Genomic DNA, 17,436 nt, shown 5'->3' on the forward strand with positions numbered 1-17,436 from the left:
CGGCAAGACCAGAAGGGTCTCTTCGGTGGGTCTAAGAAGTGAGGAGGGCCTTCGAAACGGGAAAAAACTGTTAAGAGAGCTCCTGGCACCCAGGCAGGAGGCCGCGACAAATGTTTGAAAAATGAGAAATGAGGTGGAGGTAAAGTGAGCAGTGGCGGGGGGCGGGGGCGGGGAGGGGGGAGCAGAGGTGACGACCGTGCACGCAAAAACTGGTCCACGTGAGGAGGGGGCCTAGGAGCGCCAGGCACCGCACCAGGGTGGCAAGGGAGGTAAAAAACAAAGGTCAGGTCTTGAGAACTCAGGGCAGCAAAAAGGGGAAAAGCACCCAAGGGAAAGCAGCGAGTAGGTGGCCGCAGTGGTGACGGCGGCGGGGACTGCGCGCTGTGATTCTCGGGGTCCGGGCCGGGGTCGCCGGCGAGCTAGGCCGGGAAAAGCCGGGGATCCGGCTAAGCCCGGGATCGGTTAGGCCGCACCAAGGGCAGGGCCGGCGACTGTAGGGCCGCGGAGGGGACCGGCCGAGGACCAGCGGCGAGGGGTCGCGGCGGGGCAGGGCGCGCAGGGAGACCGGGAGAGGGGCCGGCCGGGCGGGAGCCGCGGCCGCAGCACCCAAAGAAGGGAAGGGCGGTCGGCTTCCCACCCCCGCCCCCTGCCGCGGCGTGAGTTGGGGGGAAAAGGCCGGCCGGCAGCGCTGGGAGGAGGGGCAGGCTGCGGCCCCGCCCCCGCCGGAGCGAGGGAAGGAGAAAGGCTCGCGGGGAAGGCGGAGGGAGGGCAGCTCGGGGAGGGGGCGGCCGGCCGGGCCTGCGCCCGAGCGAGCGGCGAGCCGGGGCGGGGGAAGGGGCCCGGAAGGAGGCGAGCGCGGCCGCGACGCCGGGAGCCGGACGCCCGCCGGTGCCGGCCTGCCGCCGCCGCCTTTCCTGCCTGCGCCCGAGCGCGGAGTCTCGCGGCTGCCGAGGCCGGAGTGCGGCGGTCGGGCGTGGGGCGAGCGGGCAAGCGGGGCCGGGAGCCGGAGGCCGCCGGCGGTCCTGCGCCAGGCGCGGTGGGCTCTTGCCTGCGAGGTTAGGCGAGGGGCGGAAAGGGAGGAAAAAGAGAGGCCGAGCGAGAGAAGCCAGGCGATCGGATTGTCCAGGAGGCTGGTGTGGAGGAATATCCCACCCCGAACTCAAATCCACAATAATAATCCAAACTATTAATAATAAGGGGCAGTTTTCCTGGCCAGGCGAGAGGGAGAGCAGGGGAGAAACGGGAAGAAGCCAAAGCTCCGTTTCATGGAGGCTGAGGCAAGAGAAAATTTCGGAGCCTGGATGTGGAGGAGCAAAACAGAACTAACTCAGGAAATTGTCTTTGAGAAAAAGGCCGAACCTAGGCTGGGAATCAGGCTAGGGTAGGTGGAGAAACCTGCAAGTTTAAAGGAAAAAAAGAAGAGAATATTTTCAGAGATTTTTTTTTTCTGGTTTGTGGTATTGCTACCATTTTAAAGGTAAAAAGCATTGCATTCAGGTGTTTTTTTTTTTTTTTGGTGCGATTGGCTCATTTAAAAATTTCAGAACCTTTTCATCTAAAAGCTTTTTTTTTTTTAAGGAAATTTATTTTGATTTCCCAGGGTTGCACTGGACTTGTAAGGAGTGCTGTTGTGTACATACTATTGTATGGTTTTATTTATTTTTTTACTGTGCAAATCAGCTGGAAGATTTTTTTCCAGTTGTCAGTTTGGATTTTTTCTTTCTTTTTTTTTTTTTTTGGTCCCTCAGTATATCTGTTGTCATTTTAGGCATTGGAGACCAGAGAATTATTTTTTTCCCCTTTGGAGCTTGAGGCTTTTGCCAACGTAAGGACAGCTGGGAAAACTGGATTAAAAGGATGTTTTTAATCTATATTTTGCAGTTAAGATTGATATTTTGAAGGCACATTCTTTCTGTGATTCTTTTTTTTTTTTTTTAAAGCCCACAGTGCTATCCTTGAAGAGATTTGTGGTTGGGTTTTTGGTTTTTAAGAAGGTCATAGTTTTTCTCTTTTTCTTTCTTTTTTTTTTTAAAGAGAGGGGAGGGGAAAGGGGGGGCTAAGAAAGGAGACCATGTTAACTGGTAGAAGTAGAATGGAGCTTCAGTCACCCGGGTCCTGAGAGCTGGAGGAAAAAGGATTGTCTTCAAGTTGGGAGGCCCTCCTCTCACCTTTTTAAAAATTGCGAGCGATTCAATCCTGATCAAGACATCACAACTACAGGATTCTGAAACTGTGGAGACACCGAGGAACCATGAGTGTAAGGTTACCCCAGAGTATAGACAGGTAAGTTTGCTAATAATGTGGTTTTTCAACACTTACTTAAGGAATGACTGGGAAAGAAGGTGTTGCATTTTGATAAAAGATTGCAAAATAAGGGTCTGGGTGGGCTGTGGGTATTGGTGGGGTCCCTGGGGACTGTCTGGACATGTATGTTTATGTTCCCTCTGTGTGTGTCCATGTTCAAAACGTAATCTCCTTAATCAGTGTTTTTTAAATGCAAGCAGCAGACAGTGACGCAAGGAGTGGGGAAAGAGGGGGAAACGCTTTCTAGCCGCCTTTGACTTTTGCCAGGCCAGAAGCTGAATTTTGAGTCCCTAACTTGCCAGCTTAGGGGTGGGAGGCGGGCACAAGCCTGGTCACGTGAGACCCCTAGGGTGATTGGGACTGGCTTTAGGTGTTGGAGCTGCGGGGGGAAGGGCCCTGGCAGGGGCGTGGGCCTCCACCGACTGGTAGTTGTGGAATGGTGGGGCTTGGTGATGGGGTGGATCCCATTTCTAGAATGAGGAGGATGTTCTTGGCCTGAATGATGGGACAGAAACATACTTTGCACCCATACAGATCTAGATTTTACCAGTGGCTGATAATGGCCAGCAGAATGGCATAGGTCAACCCTAGAATTTCTTCTTCTCCAAGCTTTGGGTTTAAATTGAAATCGGCCAACCAGCTAATGCTCTAGGTTTAATCTGCCAAGCCGTTTTAATAAGCTTGACTCTGCAAAATGGGCCTTCCCTCTGCCTAGAGCCGGAAGGATTTGTTTTGGGCTCTTAGGCCTGATATGCAGAGGCACTGGATGTTAGAGTCTGAGCACAGGATGTCCCACACCCCCTCCCCCCGCCCCCCCCCAGCCCCCCCCCCCCCGCCCCGAGTTTGCCCAGCCTCCTCATCAGTACACTACATTTTACAACTTCGAAAGGTATCTGCCTTTTCCTTTCCTCCCCTTCTCTTCAGCCCTTAGAGAACCTAGAGAGAGGGTAGTTTTGTGGGTGCTGCACTCATCCTAACTGGATGGATGGGTGGTTGGAGGACTGAACCAGCAAATGAAAGAACTGGGCCTGAGGGGTGGGGTGGGAATTACTGGAGAGATAGGGAAGAATATTTGCAAAGGAGCAATGAGTTGTTTTCTCCCTGTCCAGTTAACCTTTGATTATCCATGCTGATAATTTCTTTTTGGCAGTGGAATGTGGCCTGAAATGCATATAATCTCTCTCTCTCCCAAACACTAATCTCTGTATTGCCTCTGAGCCCCGTTTAGATTAGTTCAGCAGTCCCTAGACGGGGACCTGACTTGGCAGTGGAGAGAAGGCAGACAACCACAAAGGACAGATAGTGTACGTGACTGCTTAAACCTCCATCTCTTCCCCTTTTTGTGGCTTCTATTTAGTTTGACTCTTGTCAAGGCAGGGAGTTGAAGTGGTTACATGACTGCCCTTCTCTTTTACCCTCTTGGAATTTGAGAATTAACACACTTGCCTTTTTGAGATTGGGGATGAACTGTTCCTTTGAATTCAGAGTTGTGAGAAGGTAGAAACCCAGGTGTTGAGGGTGAAAGACGGAGTTAATGAAGGTTCTTGGGCTGGAGTGAGATGCTCCTCTGGGAGTTTGGACACCCTCACAGTCTTCTCAGGGTGTGTATAGCATGGTTTTTCTGAGTGCTTTCATAGGAATGTATCTATTTGAACCTCCCAGTATTTCCGTGAGGTAGACAAGACAGAGATTTTCATTCCCGTTTTACAGAAGAGGTGATTGAGGCTCAGAGAGGATACCTGGCTAGCCCAGTGCCATCTTCCCTGACTAGTGGCAGAAGCTGGACTCAGATGCAAGTCTTCTAAACTGGAGGCTCTTACTGTTATCCCACCCTAAGTATTGGGTTGGCCAAAAAGGTCATTCTCGTTTTTCCTTATAGTCTTATAAACCCAAAAGAACTTTTTGGCCAGCCCAAGAGATTTGTCTGCTAGTCCTGTGGAATGGGAGTGGGGCAGTTTTATTCTTTCTGGCAGTAGAGTACGATGCTTTTTGGCACCCCCTTGCACTTGGGATAGTGCAGCTTTGCAGGTTGAGAGCATTCTTCACTTCCACTCCCACCCCAATTCTCTTCCTCATCAGCGGGTCAGTTCTGGGGCTTGAGTCCCCTTAAAGGTATTTCCAGCTGCACTGGATTTTTACCCCTTAGCAGTAGGTTTGTTCTGTTGGATCTTTTGACATCTCAGGTTCGATACCCCTGTGGATTTTAAATATTTCACAGTGTTACACAATTTTATACTGTACTGGAGGGATTGAGTGGAAGGATTTCAGACTGTTGAGGCAGGGACTCTCTTTTAGTTTATTGATTTGCTGTGTAGGGAGCCTAGTGTAAGGTACTGTATTCCAACAGTTTCAGAAAATTTTAATGTGAAGTTCTTGTTTACAAAGAGCATGCAGTCTAACTTGAGAAACTAGGAAAGGTATGAGAGATATAAAAGCAACACTCTCCTATAAACTCTGTAAAGGCAGGAATTAGGTTTTCTTTGCTCAGGTATATCCCTGCATGCCTGGCTAAGTGCCTTCCATTGGATGAATGCTCACTAAATACTTGACATGAACGAATATTGCAGTGAATGAATATGTCAGCACGTATACATTCATCCATTTCAGATTTTTTGAGGTTCATGTGTTAATTTCAAATGTAGTCAAAATAAGGTCAATTAGAGAAGGCTTCCTTGATGTATTTTCTAGGACATGAGCAGCCTGATGGAGGACCACGTCTATGAAGAGAGATTGTGGCTCAAGGAATAGAAGGCTGTGGAGAGACTTCAATCCCCTTTTGGGGAGTGACTCCTGGTCCAAAGAAACATGAAATATTCACAGCTAATCTTGATCTTGCGGTGTTAATCACTGAGAGAGAGATGGGCTGAATCGTAGCTGTTCGTGTCCCTTTCAGTTTTTGCCCATGGACAATTTATTGCCCATTAGTGTGTTCTCAAAAGTTTCTAAAAATGTGTTTGATATTGCAAGCAGAGATAATAATAGTGAATTATTTTTATAGGAATGATAATGAGTTTTGCTATGCCATGTATATCCATTTCCCTAGTTCTCCATGGCAAACATTTTTGAGATGGCCAGATGGGTTAGGAGTTTGCATCCATAAAACAGCTTTTCTCTGTGCAGAAACAGTTAGCTCATGTGAGGACCAGAGCAGATGGAGAAGTACTAGATTTAAGCCGAGTTCCTGGTTTGAGCCCTGGCATTCCCCTTAACTGTGTGACCTTGGGCAAGTCACATGCCTCCTTTGGCTTCCTCATATGTAAGGCAGTAGCTCGTTTATATGAAATGCTTTCCAGTCACAAACATTTTCACATAGCTTGTCATTTGAGGATTATAATATTTATTGCATCTTTCTCATGGTGCTGTTGAAAGGAGCAAATCAAATCAGGTAATATTTCACATTGCTTTCTAAACTGTAAAGCTCTAGAAAATTTAGATGGTAAACTCAGGGATTTGATTTAGCTTTGGGCACGACTTTCTGAACTGGCCCAAAACAAATTAAGAGTGACCGAAAGATCTTTCCATTGTTTTGAAGAATTTAACCGTAGCGAACAGGCTTTTTGTTGCCGAAGTACATGAGGTTAGAAAGAAGGCATACTTTTCCAATGGTCAGGGTTGGGTGATGATAGTAGAATATGAGAAGGGGAAGGTTATTGAATCTCTTTCCCAGGAATTTTGATGAATGGGAGAGGCTTAAGCTACCTTGGCTTCCTTAGATGGGGATAGAAAGGATTTGTTTTATGATCTCTGGCTGTTCCTTGTTTTAGAAGCATATGACTTTCCTAATTCAGGATAAACGGAGACCCAAGCAACTGTTCCTTATCAGGGATCTGAGATTGAATGTAACTTTTCCCCAGCATGTAGCCTTTTTTTTTTTTCCCAGAGGAGGCAAAATCTGGAGTGAGGTGTATGAAGGAGGAGGGGGAAGAAGGTGGAGGAGGGAGGAAAGAAGCTTCAGGCTGAGGAATATTTGTAGAGAAGAAAAGCTGGTGGCCTAGGCTGAGGAGGAGGTGGGGGAAAACCCTTCCCACCTCAGGCTCCCCACTCCCACTTCAGGTTCTTGTTGAGCCCTGGAAACAAGACATACAGTGGAGTTCTACTTAATTTTGATGCTGGCCTCCCAGAACAATAGCTTCCCTGGTGGCTCAGACGGTAAAGCGTCTGCCTGCAATTCGGGAGACCTGGGTTCGATCCCTGGGTCGGGAAGATCCCCAGGAGAAGGAAATGGCACCCCACTCCAGTACTCTTGCCTGGAAAATCCCATGGACAGAGGAGCCTGGTAGGCTACAGTCCATGGGGTTGCAAAGAGTCAGACACGACTGAGTGACTTCACTCCCAGAACAATGACAGGGATCCAGAGCTCCAAATAATAAGTCCCCTGAAATGCTGAGTCTTCTCCAAAATGTACCCTGGTGCTCTCCAGGCGTGAGATTAGAGATGGCAATGGATTTACACATAATCACTAAACATTTGGTGATTAATCACCATTATGAACAGGAGCAGTCAAAGCTTACCTTCACATACTCAGAAACATTTCTGAAAGAGCACCCTTTGATGAACAAATTCATTTAGTTTTTTTTTTTAATAGTCAAAGTACTGTCAGAGTCCCTTTCATTGTATTTAGGAGAGTAGACCAAAAAATGTGAAAAGTTTAATGACAATGAGTTCGTCAGAAACAAAAATGATTCTGTGAAGGTCACATGGCTGGTCCCCAAATTGGTGCAAAGACAAAGGAGTTCTGGAAGCTTGTAACCTCCATGGAATAGAGTGCGGAAACTTTTGGATAGTGTCCCTTACTGCTTTAAAGATCTGGGCCTCTGCTGTATGTGAAAGGGCTTTGTTAACACTGAAGTTCCATGAAATGTAAGAGGACTGGTTTTAATCTATACTGACTGAATCTGCTTCACATCTTCATAGTGGCACTACCTTTAAAAACCCATTTCATTGGTTTATTATTTTTAAAACTTAATTTCAAGATTTATCCTGTGGCTTGGAAAGCCGTTTCACCATGAGCTGTGCATTCTACTTTTCTCAGTCGCAGTCCTTGGGAAAAGACTCAAGTGGAGACCTGCTCGTGGCCTCCAAGGTCGCTCTTTTGCCCCTTGGAGGGAAGCAGGACAGCAGAAAGTTGCAGGTTCCGGTTTCAAGAGAAAAAAATATTCATTACTTTATGAAGAGTTGTGTTAGATCTCTTGTGAAAGGAGACGTGGAGTTCCGAGGGAAGACCCCACCCCCCCAACATCTGAGTAAATAGATGAGTAAATTAGGGTAGCCAGCCTCTCTGATTTGATTCCGTCTAGCTGTTTGGTTCCGTCTAGCTGTTTGGTTCTTTGAGCCTCTGAAAACATAATGCCTGTGACCTTTCTTTCAGTGAGCCAGGACTTTTTTTCAGGAACCCTATCTGCCTTCCTGAAAACCAGTGAAAAATGAAAGTTTGAAAAAAAAAAACAGAGAACAGAATGGTCTGATGAAATGGGAGGGGAAATGGAAGAAGTACAGTGATGTAGAAGTGTAAGGAGGGGCCAGGAAATCTGTGCCCCCCAAAAAATTTGGGAATCGGATTTGGAAGACATTTTCAAGGCCTGGAAAAACAGCTGGATTTGTGGCCCTAGAGCAAATGAGCAGAGTTGAGGGGAAAATCACAGAAGTCCTAAGTCTTAAGGGATCCTCTTCTTTACTCTTGACTCCAAATAGGCTATCTCCTGAGGTGGTTCAGAAGGTTGAGGGGCTCCCATTTTCACTGATCCCCTGTGGTTCCATGAGTTGAATAGTAGAGCATTCTTTTGATTACCAAATTTTCCTTCAGTACATTTTTTTTTTTTTTGGCTGAGCTGCATGGCTTGCGGGATATTAGTTCCCCGACCAGGGGTTGAACCCAGCCCTGACAGTAAAAGCGCCAAGTCCTAACCACTGGACCACTAGGGAATTTCTTCCTTTGCTATACTATAAGCCCATCTTCCTGCCTTTTACTTCTGATTTCAGCACAGGCCCTAAAGTCCCTTGTATCCCTCTGTCATCTTTAATGACTTCTTCAAGATCCTCCTCTTTCTAAAGGATAGCAAACTAAGCTGTGGCTGTGTGAGAAAGGAGCTTCGAGAAGTGCAGAGTGAAGTGGCTTCATTCAGTCTTGATTTTCAGCACTTTCTCCCCCAGTATTTAAAGCTGCCATAAAATGGTGCAGTGAGATCTGTAGTCACCAGTCGTGGCCTGGCATCAAATCACGGAGGAAACAGGACCAATCTGACAGCCTTCCAGATGCTGACCTGTGATCAGAGGCACTTAGAGTCAGTCAGTTGGATGACAGACAGTTATCAAATAGCTCCATGCTCAGCTCAGTGCTTAGTGTTCTGGTAGATAATTTGCAATAATGTGGAGCTTACATTCTTGTTGGGAAATGTAGTTAATGAAGCAACATGAAACAATGAAAAGATAGCACATCATTGCTGACTCTTGATGTATACCAAAAAGGTACATTTAGAGACAAGGAAGAAGTTGGTGCTAATGAGAACAGCCAGGGGAGGGTTAGTTAGATATTATTTAAGTCAAAGGAAGAGAGGAGGCCGTTTCAGACAAAGGGAACAACAAAAGCAAAGTTCTGGTGTAGAATCAAGCATGAAGGTGGCCTCAGGATGGTAAGAGTGTTGGTCTTTGTAGAGCAGAGAGAAATTAGGTTTGTATAATATATGGTGATAAAAAGAATGTTTAAAGAAAGAATTCTGATATTATGTAAATGAGAAGACAGCAAAAGATAATGTGAGAGCAAAGAAGAAGGGCAGGATTTGAAAGACATTTTGGAAGGAAAATCAACAAGGTATGGTTGTTAAGGCTGAATCAGATTTGGTTCTGAAGTTTTGGAGACTGGCTCACTAGAAGGGTAGTGCTATTGCTCAAGAGAATAAGACCATCATTAAAAGTCATTCCACCTCCCATACTGCTGCTGCTACTGCTAAGTCGCTTCAGTCATGTCCGACTCTGTGCGACCCCACAGACGGGAGCCCACCAGGCTCCCCCGTCCCTGGGATTCTCCAGGCAAGAACACTGGAGTGGGTTGCCATTTCCTTCTCCAATGCGTGAAAGTAAAAAGTGAAAGTGAAGTCGCTCAGTCATGTCTGACCCTCAGCGATCCCATGGACTGCAGCCTTCCAGGCTCCTCCTTCCATGGGATTTTCCAGGCAAGAGTACTGGAGTGGGGTGCCATTGCCACCTCCCATGGGTGTCCAGCAATTCACTGAACACAGCATATCAAATGATACTTATCTTGCTAAGGCCTTTAGGTTAGGCTGTTTCCACCAAATAGTATTATTTATTTACCAAATCGTTTTAAGAGTTCTTCTAAAGGAAGGGAGAGAAGGGAGTGAGTTCTTTGAGATTCCCTTAGGAAATGGGTCATGATTTGAGAAGATTAACATGTATTTGAAATCCTGATTAATTAATCATACCCCACTCACAGCAGACAGTAACAAGACCTACAGTTAGTAAGATGCGGGCTGAATTGAAGAAAGCATGGATCCTGAGTTGTGGAGTTTGGGCTGGAAAGGAAAGACACTGAACAAAAGTTTCCAGCACACACACACACACACACACACACAAAGGATCTCCTTGGGACAGAACTCCAGAGCTCAAGGGCTATCTCTGCAGAAACCACCCTAGTAGCATGATTATAGAGAGGACGGGACTTGAAGCTAGAAGAGCTTTGTGTGAGCCCCAGCTCAGCCGCTAACTGGCTGTGAGATCAGGACAATTTGTGTACAAGCGTTTGGTGAATTCTATAGTGCCAAACATATGGTTAGTGTTGTTGAGGCATTTGGTTTGGCAAGGACCCCAGATTGGTCTGAACTCTGCTCAGTTGCCACCGGAAGACCTGTGCTTAGGTGCTGAGACCTCTGCTGATTCTAAACAGGACTGACAGGCATGGCTCTGGGAACATACAGAACAAACACAGGACGTACTAGTTAAAACTCAGATGCAGAAGGTTCTGTCTCAAGAAGATCCTTTTTGAGCAGGATCCTGTGGTGAGCAGGGCCTGCTCTCTAGTTGCGGAGCACAGGCTTCTCTTTGCAGTGGCTTCTCGTGTTGCAAAGCACTTGCTCTAGGCCACATAGGCTCAGCAGTGGCGGTGCCCGGGCTTAGTTGCCCCATGGCATGTGGAACCTTCACGGAGCAGGAACAGAACCTGGGCCCCCTGCCTTGGCAAGTGGATTCCTAAACCTTGTACCACCAGGAAAGTCCCTCTTAAACACCTTTCATATGTTGATATAAAATACTTTATGTCAAGTTCTAGCAGAATCACTAGCACGTGGTCTACTATTATCAATAAATATTGGGTGCTTTTCCATTCTCTGCATGGTTTATGTTGCGTATTGTGTCCTGTCCTGTTTCTTGGGGTTCAGAAGCAATGTCTCCATTTTTTCATTTTTCTAGATTGTCTTCCAGTGCGCAGTAGAGTTCTCTTTATGAGTTGTATTCCTCCCTGCAGTTACCTGACTTGCACTGTAGTTCATTCTTGACATTTCCAGTTCCTTCCATGCCTACTCAAGGGATTTCAAGAAAGCAGTACTAAACATGGCTTCCCAGGTGGCTCAGTGGTCAAAAAAAAAAAAAAAAGGAAATTAGTCTGCCAGTGCAGGAGACACAGGAGGCTCAGATTGGATCTCTGGGTCCGGAAGATCCCCTAAAAAAGGAAATGGCAACCCACTCCAGTATTCTTGCCTGGAGAATCCCATGGGTAGAGGAGCCTGGCGGGCTACAGTCCATGGCATCTTGACGAGTTGGACATGACTGAGCGGCCAGCACACACTCAACTGGAAACATCGCTGCTAGGCCTGGAGACTGAGAATTCCCTGTTCTTATTGGGCACGAGGTCCTGGGCATTTGGTATTTCTTTTAGGGCCAGAGCAGCCTTAAGGTTGTTTGCCTCCAGCTTCTCCCAGCTCTCAGGGGATTTCCCTACTGGCCGCCTGATTTCAGAGCTGCTGTTCCCTGCAGGGGTCTGACGGCACTGGCCTGCCCTGCCATTGTCCTGCCTGCCCCAGGCTGGCCCCATTCATTTCCCAGAGCACAGCCCTCAGAAGCTTTCCTCCAAGAGACTGCTGCTGCAGAGAAAGGCCACTGTTGTTCTGGGGGGAGGTGGCTGGAGAGAGTGTAGTAAATAGCTTTGTGAATGGGACCTTGTGTGAGGCTAGAACCGCAGACCCTTTTCTCCTCAGAGCCCTAGGGATGGGGGCAGAAAGCCACTAGGACTTCAGTGTGTTCACAGAAACAGGGTCTGAGGTTGAGGAATACTTGTGCTATCCCTCAAATAGTGGCATTGGTCCATTTAAGAAGTTTTCACTGGCTGGTGCCAGGACACTAGGATTCAATATACATAAGTTGCTTACCCTGCCCTCTAGGGAGGCATGAGGGAACAGGAGTTGTATGATACCACCCTGAACTCTTGGGTGATATCACTTGAGGCATGTGGGAGACCATCAAGAAGCTGTGCTGGAGGAAGTGACCTTTAATTGAGGCCTGAAAATGAGAGCCAGGCTTGAGTGAGGGAAAGTCCAGGCAGACGGAACAACGTATACTGAAGACAGAAGGCAAGGAAGGGCCTGGAGTGGGGCAGGAGCTGAGAAGAGCTGTGGTCTTAAAGAGAGGCGGTGGGCGGGTGGTCTTAGTCATTCATTCGTGTCCGCCTCTTTGCAACCTCATGGACTGTAGTCCCCCAGGCTCCTCTGCCCATGGGATTCTCCAAGCAAGAATACTGGAGTGGGTTGTCATTTCTTCCTCCAGAGGATCTTCCCAAACCAGAGATCGAACCCAGATCTCCTGCATTACAGGTGGATTCTTTCCTGCTGAGCCACCAGGGAGGCACTGAGACTTTAGAACAATTAATTAGATGAAACAGGAGAGTAGGCAGGGAGCTTGGGAACCATGTAATCTTCCTTGTTAGGGGTTTGGACTTTATCCTGAGGACAGTGCAGGACCATGGCAAGACAAGTAGAGAGTGACATGGTCAGATATGCTTTTAAAAAACAACAAGATCACCCCAACTGCAATGTGGACCTTCACATTGAAAGAATGAAAGAACAGAGAGAGGGAAGACAAATTAGGAGCCCTCTGCAGTAATGTGGGCAGGAGGTGAGGGTAGCATCTACTAGGGAAGTGACAGTGGAGATGGAGAAAAATGAAGACTAAGTGGTTGGTTTTGTGAAGGAGAGTTGAGGCACAGATGGCAATCTTATTCTTGGCTTGGGCTGCTGGGTGGTACTGAGTAGGGTCTTAGTGGCAGCATGCAGTATCTTTGGCCCACGGACTCTTGAGTTGTAGCCTGAAGGCTTAGTTGCCTCAAGGCACATGGGATCTTAGTTCTGAGACCAAGGAAACCAAGGGTGGAGCCTGCATCCCCTGCATTGGAAGGTGGGTTCTTAACCACTGATCCACAAGGAAAAGTCCTTGGGTGGTACTCTTCAGTGAAAAGGGGAACTCAAGAGGAAGAGTATGATTGAGGAAAGGAGTCCCTTTTGGGCATGATGAGTTTGAAGTGCCTGTGGGTGATCACAGGGAAGGTGTTAGGCAGGCCAGCAGCTGGTTACATAGGCCTGGAGGTCAGGAAGGTGTGCGGGGCTGTGGTCATCAGTATCTGGACAGAATAGTGGAAGTGGGAGGTTGTCCAGGGACAGGGTGTAGAGTGAGAGGAGAGCCTTGGACAGAACCCTGAGGGGCACTGCTTCAAAAGGGAGGCAGAGGAAGAGGATCCCACACAGGAGACTGGTGGGGAGTGGTGGAAGAACAGCAGCTAGGGCAGTGTGGAATCTCAGAAATGGTGGGGAGAGGGGAGTGGCCAGTGCTCCCAGGGGGCAAAGGGTGGAGAGGATAGAGAAGTGTCTGGATTTAGTAACTAGGAGGCTTTTCATGGCCTTGGGAATGGGGGAGGAGCCAGTCTGGAATGAGTTTAAGAGGGAAGAGGAGGTGAGGAAAGGGTGATATAGTCTGGTCAGTTCTTTTATGAAATTTAGTCAGAAGAGGAAAAAAATGTAGCCCATTAGTCTCCATTAACAGGCCTTTGAGTTCCTTTTTTCCAGGTAGAACTAGGTCGTTTTTCAGTCAGAGTTTGGAGTCAGCCGTGATAGAGGCAGGAGGGGAGATGTGTGACAGGATTAAAGGAAAGATTAGAGTCAAGAGAAGAAGTCAGTTTTTAAAGTAGGAGAGAACACAACTGATAGAGAGAGAAGGATGGAGGTTTTAGTGCCAAGATAAGAGTGCCATAATGATGGCCTCCTTTGTATTTCTGCCCTATGATGTGGAGTTTGTAAAGTGTTCTTGGTCTGTTATCTTTTTGAGATAGTCTAGGCAAGTATTTGCATTATAGGTGGGGAAACAAGCACAGGGAGGCTTTAATGACTTGTCTAAGTCTGTAAACTAGTAAGTAATGGAGTTGGGATTAAAAAAAAAAATATCTGTGCTTACAGAGCCCTAGCCTCGTGCTCTTTCCATTTTCCTGTCCCCCTGACCAAGCTCACGGTAAAAAATGTGGGCATCTTTGAGGGAGCCAGGCATCAGGTTTGCCTGACACAAATAAAGGGCGCCCTCCAGGAAGATAGATTGGTTGATCAGGAACCAGTCTCCTGAGTGTTTAATCTCTTCCCGGTAAGCTTTCTTGTCCATGGCTCCCTGGTAGGACCTGAGGTTTGCATTTGCTATTCAAGAGGAAGAAACTTCCCTCCTCTGCCTCCCGGTTGGTTAATGATGGGGAAAAAAATGGCACTTAGGGGCCAGGTAAGTTCAGTGACATTGGGAAGAATAAAATCTCAGAAGTGACTCAGCATTCTTTCACTAAGCAGTGTGGCACCTTTAAGCTATCCAAGGGTCTTATCTGTGTGTACCCTGTGGTACTGTGTAGTGAATGGATGCTCAGTGAAGTTTCACTAAATGAATAGATGCGTGTGTGTGCCTGTGTACACAGTCCAATCTGACTTTTTTGTGATCCCATGGAATGTAGTCCATAGGCTCCTCTGTCAGGGATTTTCAGGCAGGAATACTGGAGCAGGTTGCCTTTTCCTTCTCCATGGCATCTTCACAACCCAGGGACTGAACCTGAGTCTCTTGTGCCTCCTGCCTTGGCAGGCAGATTCTTTACTACTACCCCACTTGCAAAGCCCCCTAAATGAATGGGTACGATTTTTTAATTAAAACCTTTATGATATATAACTCACATACCATCACTACTTTAGGATATACAATTTAGTGGTTTTTAGTATATTCACAGAGTTATGCAAACATCTCTATTATCTCATTCCAGGAAATTTTCATCACCCCAAAAGAAACCTCATACCCCTTAGCAGTCATCCCCCTCACCACCCTGCTAGCCCTAAGCAACCAGAATCTACTTTCTGTCTCTGTAAATTTGCCTATTCTAGACATTTCCCCTACATGGAATCATATAATATGTGGCCTTTTGTGCCTGACTTCTTTCACACATGATATTTTTCCAAGTTCATCCATCTATGTTGTAGCATATATCAGTGTTTTATTCCTTTTTATGGCCAAGAAACATTCCATTGTATGGATATACTACCTTTTGTTTATCCATTCATCAACTTGTGGGCATTTGGGCCCCTTCCACTGCTTGGTTATGATGCATGATGCTGCTGTGAACATTTGTGTACAAATTTTTGTGTGGAGGTACCTTTCCATTTTCCTTGGGTATATACATAGGGTGGGAATTGCTGGATCATATGGTATCTCAGTGTTCAGCATTTTAAGGAACTGCCAAACTACTTTCCTAAGTGGCTAAACCATTGTACACTCCCACCAACAAATTGAGAATCCAGTTTTCCCACATCTTCACCAGTGGTTGTTTTACTGCCTGTCTTTTGATGATAGCCATCCTACCAGGTATAAAGTAGTATCTCATTGTGATTTTGAGACTAGTGGAGCTTCCCAGATGGTGCTAATGGTAAAGAACGCACCTGCCAACGTTCAATGCCTGGGCCAGGAAGATCCCCTGAAGGAGGGCATGGCAATCCACTCCAGTATTCTTGCCTGGAGAATCCCTTGGACAGAGGAACCTGGCAGGCTACAGCCCATAGGATCACACAGAGTCAGACATGATTGAAGCGAGTACGTATGCAATGACTAGTGATGTCGAGCACCTTTTCGTGTGCTTGTTGGCAGTTTGCATATCTTCTTAAGAGAAGAGAAATGTCTGTTCAGATTCTTCGTCCATTTTTATTTGTCTTTTTATTGTTGAGTAATGGATAATTTTTTGCTAAGTCACCTAACCTCGCTAGGCCTCACTCAGTTTCATCAATCGTAAAATGGGAAAGTTGGATTTGGTCTCTGAGAAACCCCCAACTCTCATGTTATTTAATCTGTGGAACTTGAGTCACTCTTTTAAGGTTCTGCTCACCAGATTGCAGTGTAGACAGTTGTTAGGAGTATGAATTTTGTGTCAAATAGACCTGGGTTTCCTGTTACTCAGTCCCTCTCAGCCTCAGTTTCTTCTGTTGGAAAATGAAAAAGTATTTTTCTCATAGGTTTCTTGCAAAAAAATAATGCATGTAAAGTGCTTAGCAAAATCCCTGACATAGGTAAGAGTTACCAGGTGGTACTAGTGGTAAAGAATCTGCCTGCCAATGCAGGAGACACAAGAAACACGGGTTCAGTCCTTGGGTTGGGAAGACCCCCTAGAGAAGGAAATGGCTACCCACTCCAGTATTCTTGCCTGGAAAATCCCGTGGACTGAGGCGCCTGGTGGGCTACAGTCCTTGAGGTCACAGAGTCGGATGCAGTTGAGCACACACACATCTCCTTACTGCCTTACATCTTAGTCTCCAGGTGGATGAGCCAGGTCCTCATTGCTTAGGTATGACTCACCTGTCCTGATCACAGAGGCCCTGCACAGCTCAGTGTTGTTCAGCTCATCCATTGCTGCATAGCAAACCACCCCAAACAGTGACTTAACATAACATTAATTATTTTGCTCACAGTTCTGGGGGTTGACTGGGTTGAGCTGAGCAGTTGTTCCCAATTGGGATCTCTCACCCAGGTGGAGTTATATAGGGCCCGACCTGGCCTGGGGCTTCAAAGGTCTCTTCACTGTGGCCTCTGTGTTGGGAAGACTCAAACAGCTGGGAGCTGATACAGCTGGAGCTCCTCCACTCTGTGTTTCTCTCTCTCTTTTTCTCTCTCTGGAATCTCCAGATTCTCTTTCCACCTGGTGGGATCGGGGTAGCCAGACTTCTTAAAGAGTGACTGAAGGCTCCCAGAGCAGGCATCCCAAGACGTTTGCAGAGGCTGCATCCCCCTTTATGAGCTAGCCTCGGAAGTCACTTCATGTCACTTTTGCCTTACTCTCATGACCTGAGGGAGTCACAAAGGCCTGGCCAGGATCAGGAAGGGAATAGACTCTACTTCCTGATGGGAAGTAGCAAGGCTCTGGAAGAGCATGAAGGATGGGAAATTTTGTTGTGGTTACTTTTGAAAAATTCAATTTGCTACAGTTACTTAACTTCTTTACAGTTAATTTTTGTCCCTCCTGTCCTTCAAATACCAGTTCAAAACTTCCTTACTAGTGAAGTCTTACCTGACTGATTCCTTGATCAGGTTTCTTCTTTTTCCTGTATCTCTCACCATATAAATTGCTGTAGATTCTTTTTAATGTGACATCTGCTTATCTTTTCTGTCATCTATAAATACTCCCATAGTACTTACAACTGGACTCTGTACTCTTTAAATGGTGTCAGGTGAAAGTGGAAGTGAAGTCGCTCAGTCGAGTCTGACTCTTTGCGACCCCATGGCCTGCAGCCCACCAGGCTCCTCTGTCCATGGGATTTTCCAGGCAAGAGTGGGCTGCCATTTCCTTCTCCAGAAGTGGTGTCAGCTAGTGCTCTAAATTCTCCAGTTGGGATTTTTCCAATAACTTTAATTGGTTAGTGTTCAAGTGTTGACTGGTTCTCTCTTGGTTAAAGGTTCTTGCAATTTTTACAGACTAACTGCTAACTCTGATCCATCTGGCTTTTTAGGGAAATCCAAGTTCTGCACCCTTTTGTTCTCTCATAGGACACTACATCCAGCCGTGTAAGTATGTAGAAGAGTGGATAGGGAAAATCCGTAATAACAGCTGGCAGGTGTCCAGTACTTTACTTTTTTTTG

The 17,436-nt window shown here is 46.7% G+C and overlaps 1 protein-coding gene across 7 annotated transcripts in view; it reads left to right on the forward strand.

The window, feature by feature from the left end:
- Nucleotides 1-899: 899 nt before the first annotated feature.
- ARHGEF11 (Rho guanine nucleotide exchange factor 11) overlaps nucleotides 900-17,436 on the forward strand; it is a 111,259-nt gene continuing 94,722 nt past the window's right edge. For all 7 annotated transcript variants that reach the window (XM_040230211.1, XM_040230209.1, XM_040230212.1 and 4 more), the window contains exon 1: nucleotides 900-2,283. In XM_040230211.1, the coding sequence (XP_040086145.1) occupies nucleotides 2,252-2,283 (32 nt within the window). In that variant the 5' untranslated portion in view covers nucleotides 900-2,251. The remainder of the gene's footprint in view (nucleotides 2,284-17,436) is intronic.

This window comes from Oryx dammah, unplaced genomic scaffold, assembly GCF_014754425.2.
Source record: "Oryx dammah isolate SB20612 unplaced genomic scaffold, SCBI_Odam_1.1 HiC_scaffold_28, whole genome shotgun sequence".
Lineage (NCBI taxonomy): Eukaryota > Metazoa > Chordata > Mammalia > Artiodactyla > Bovidae > Oryx > Oryx dammah.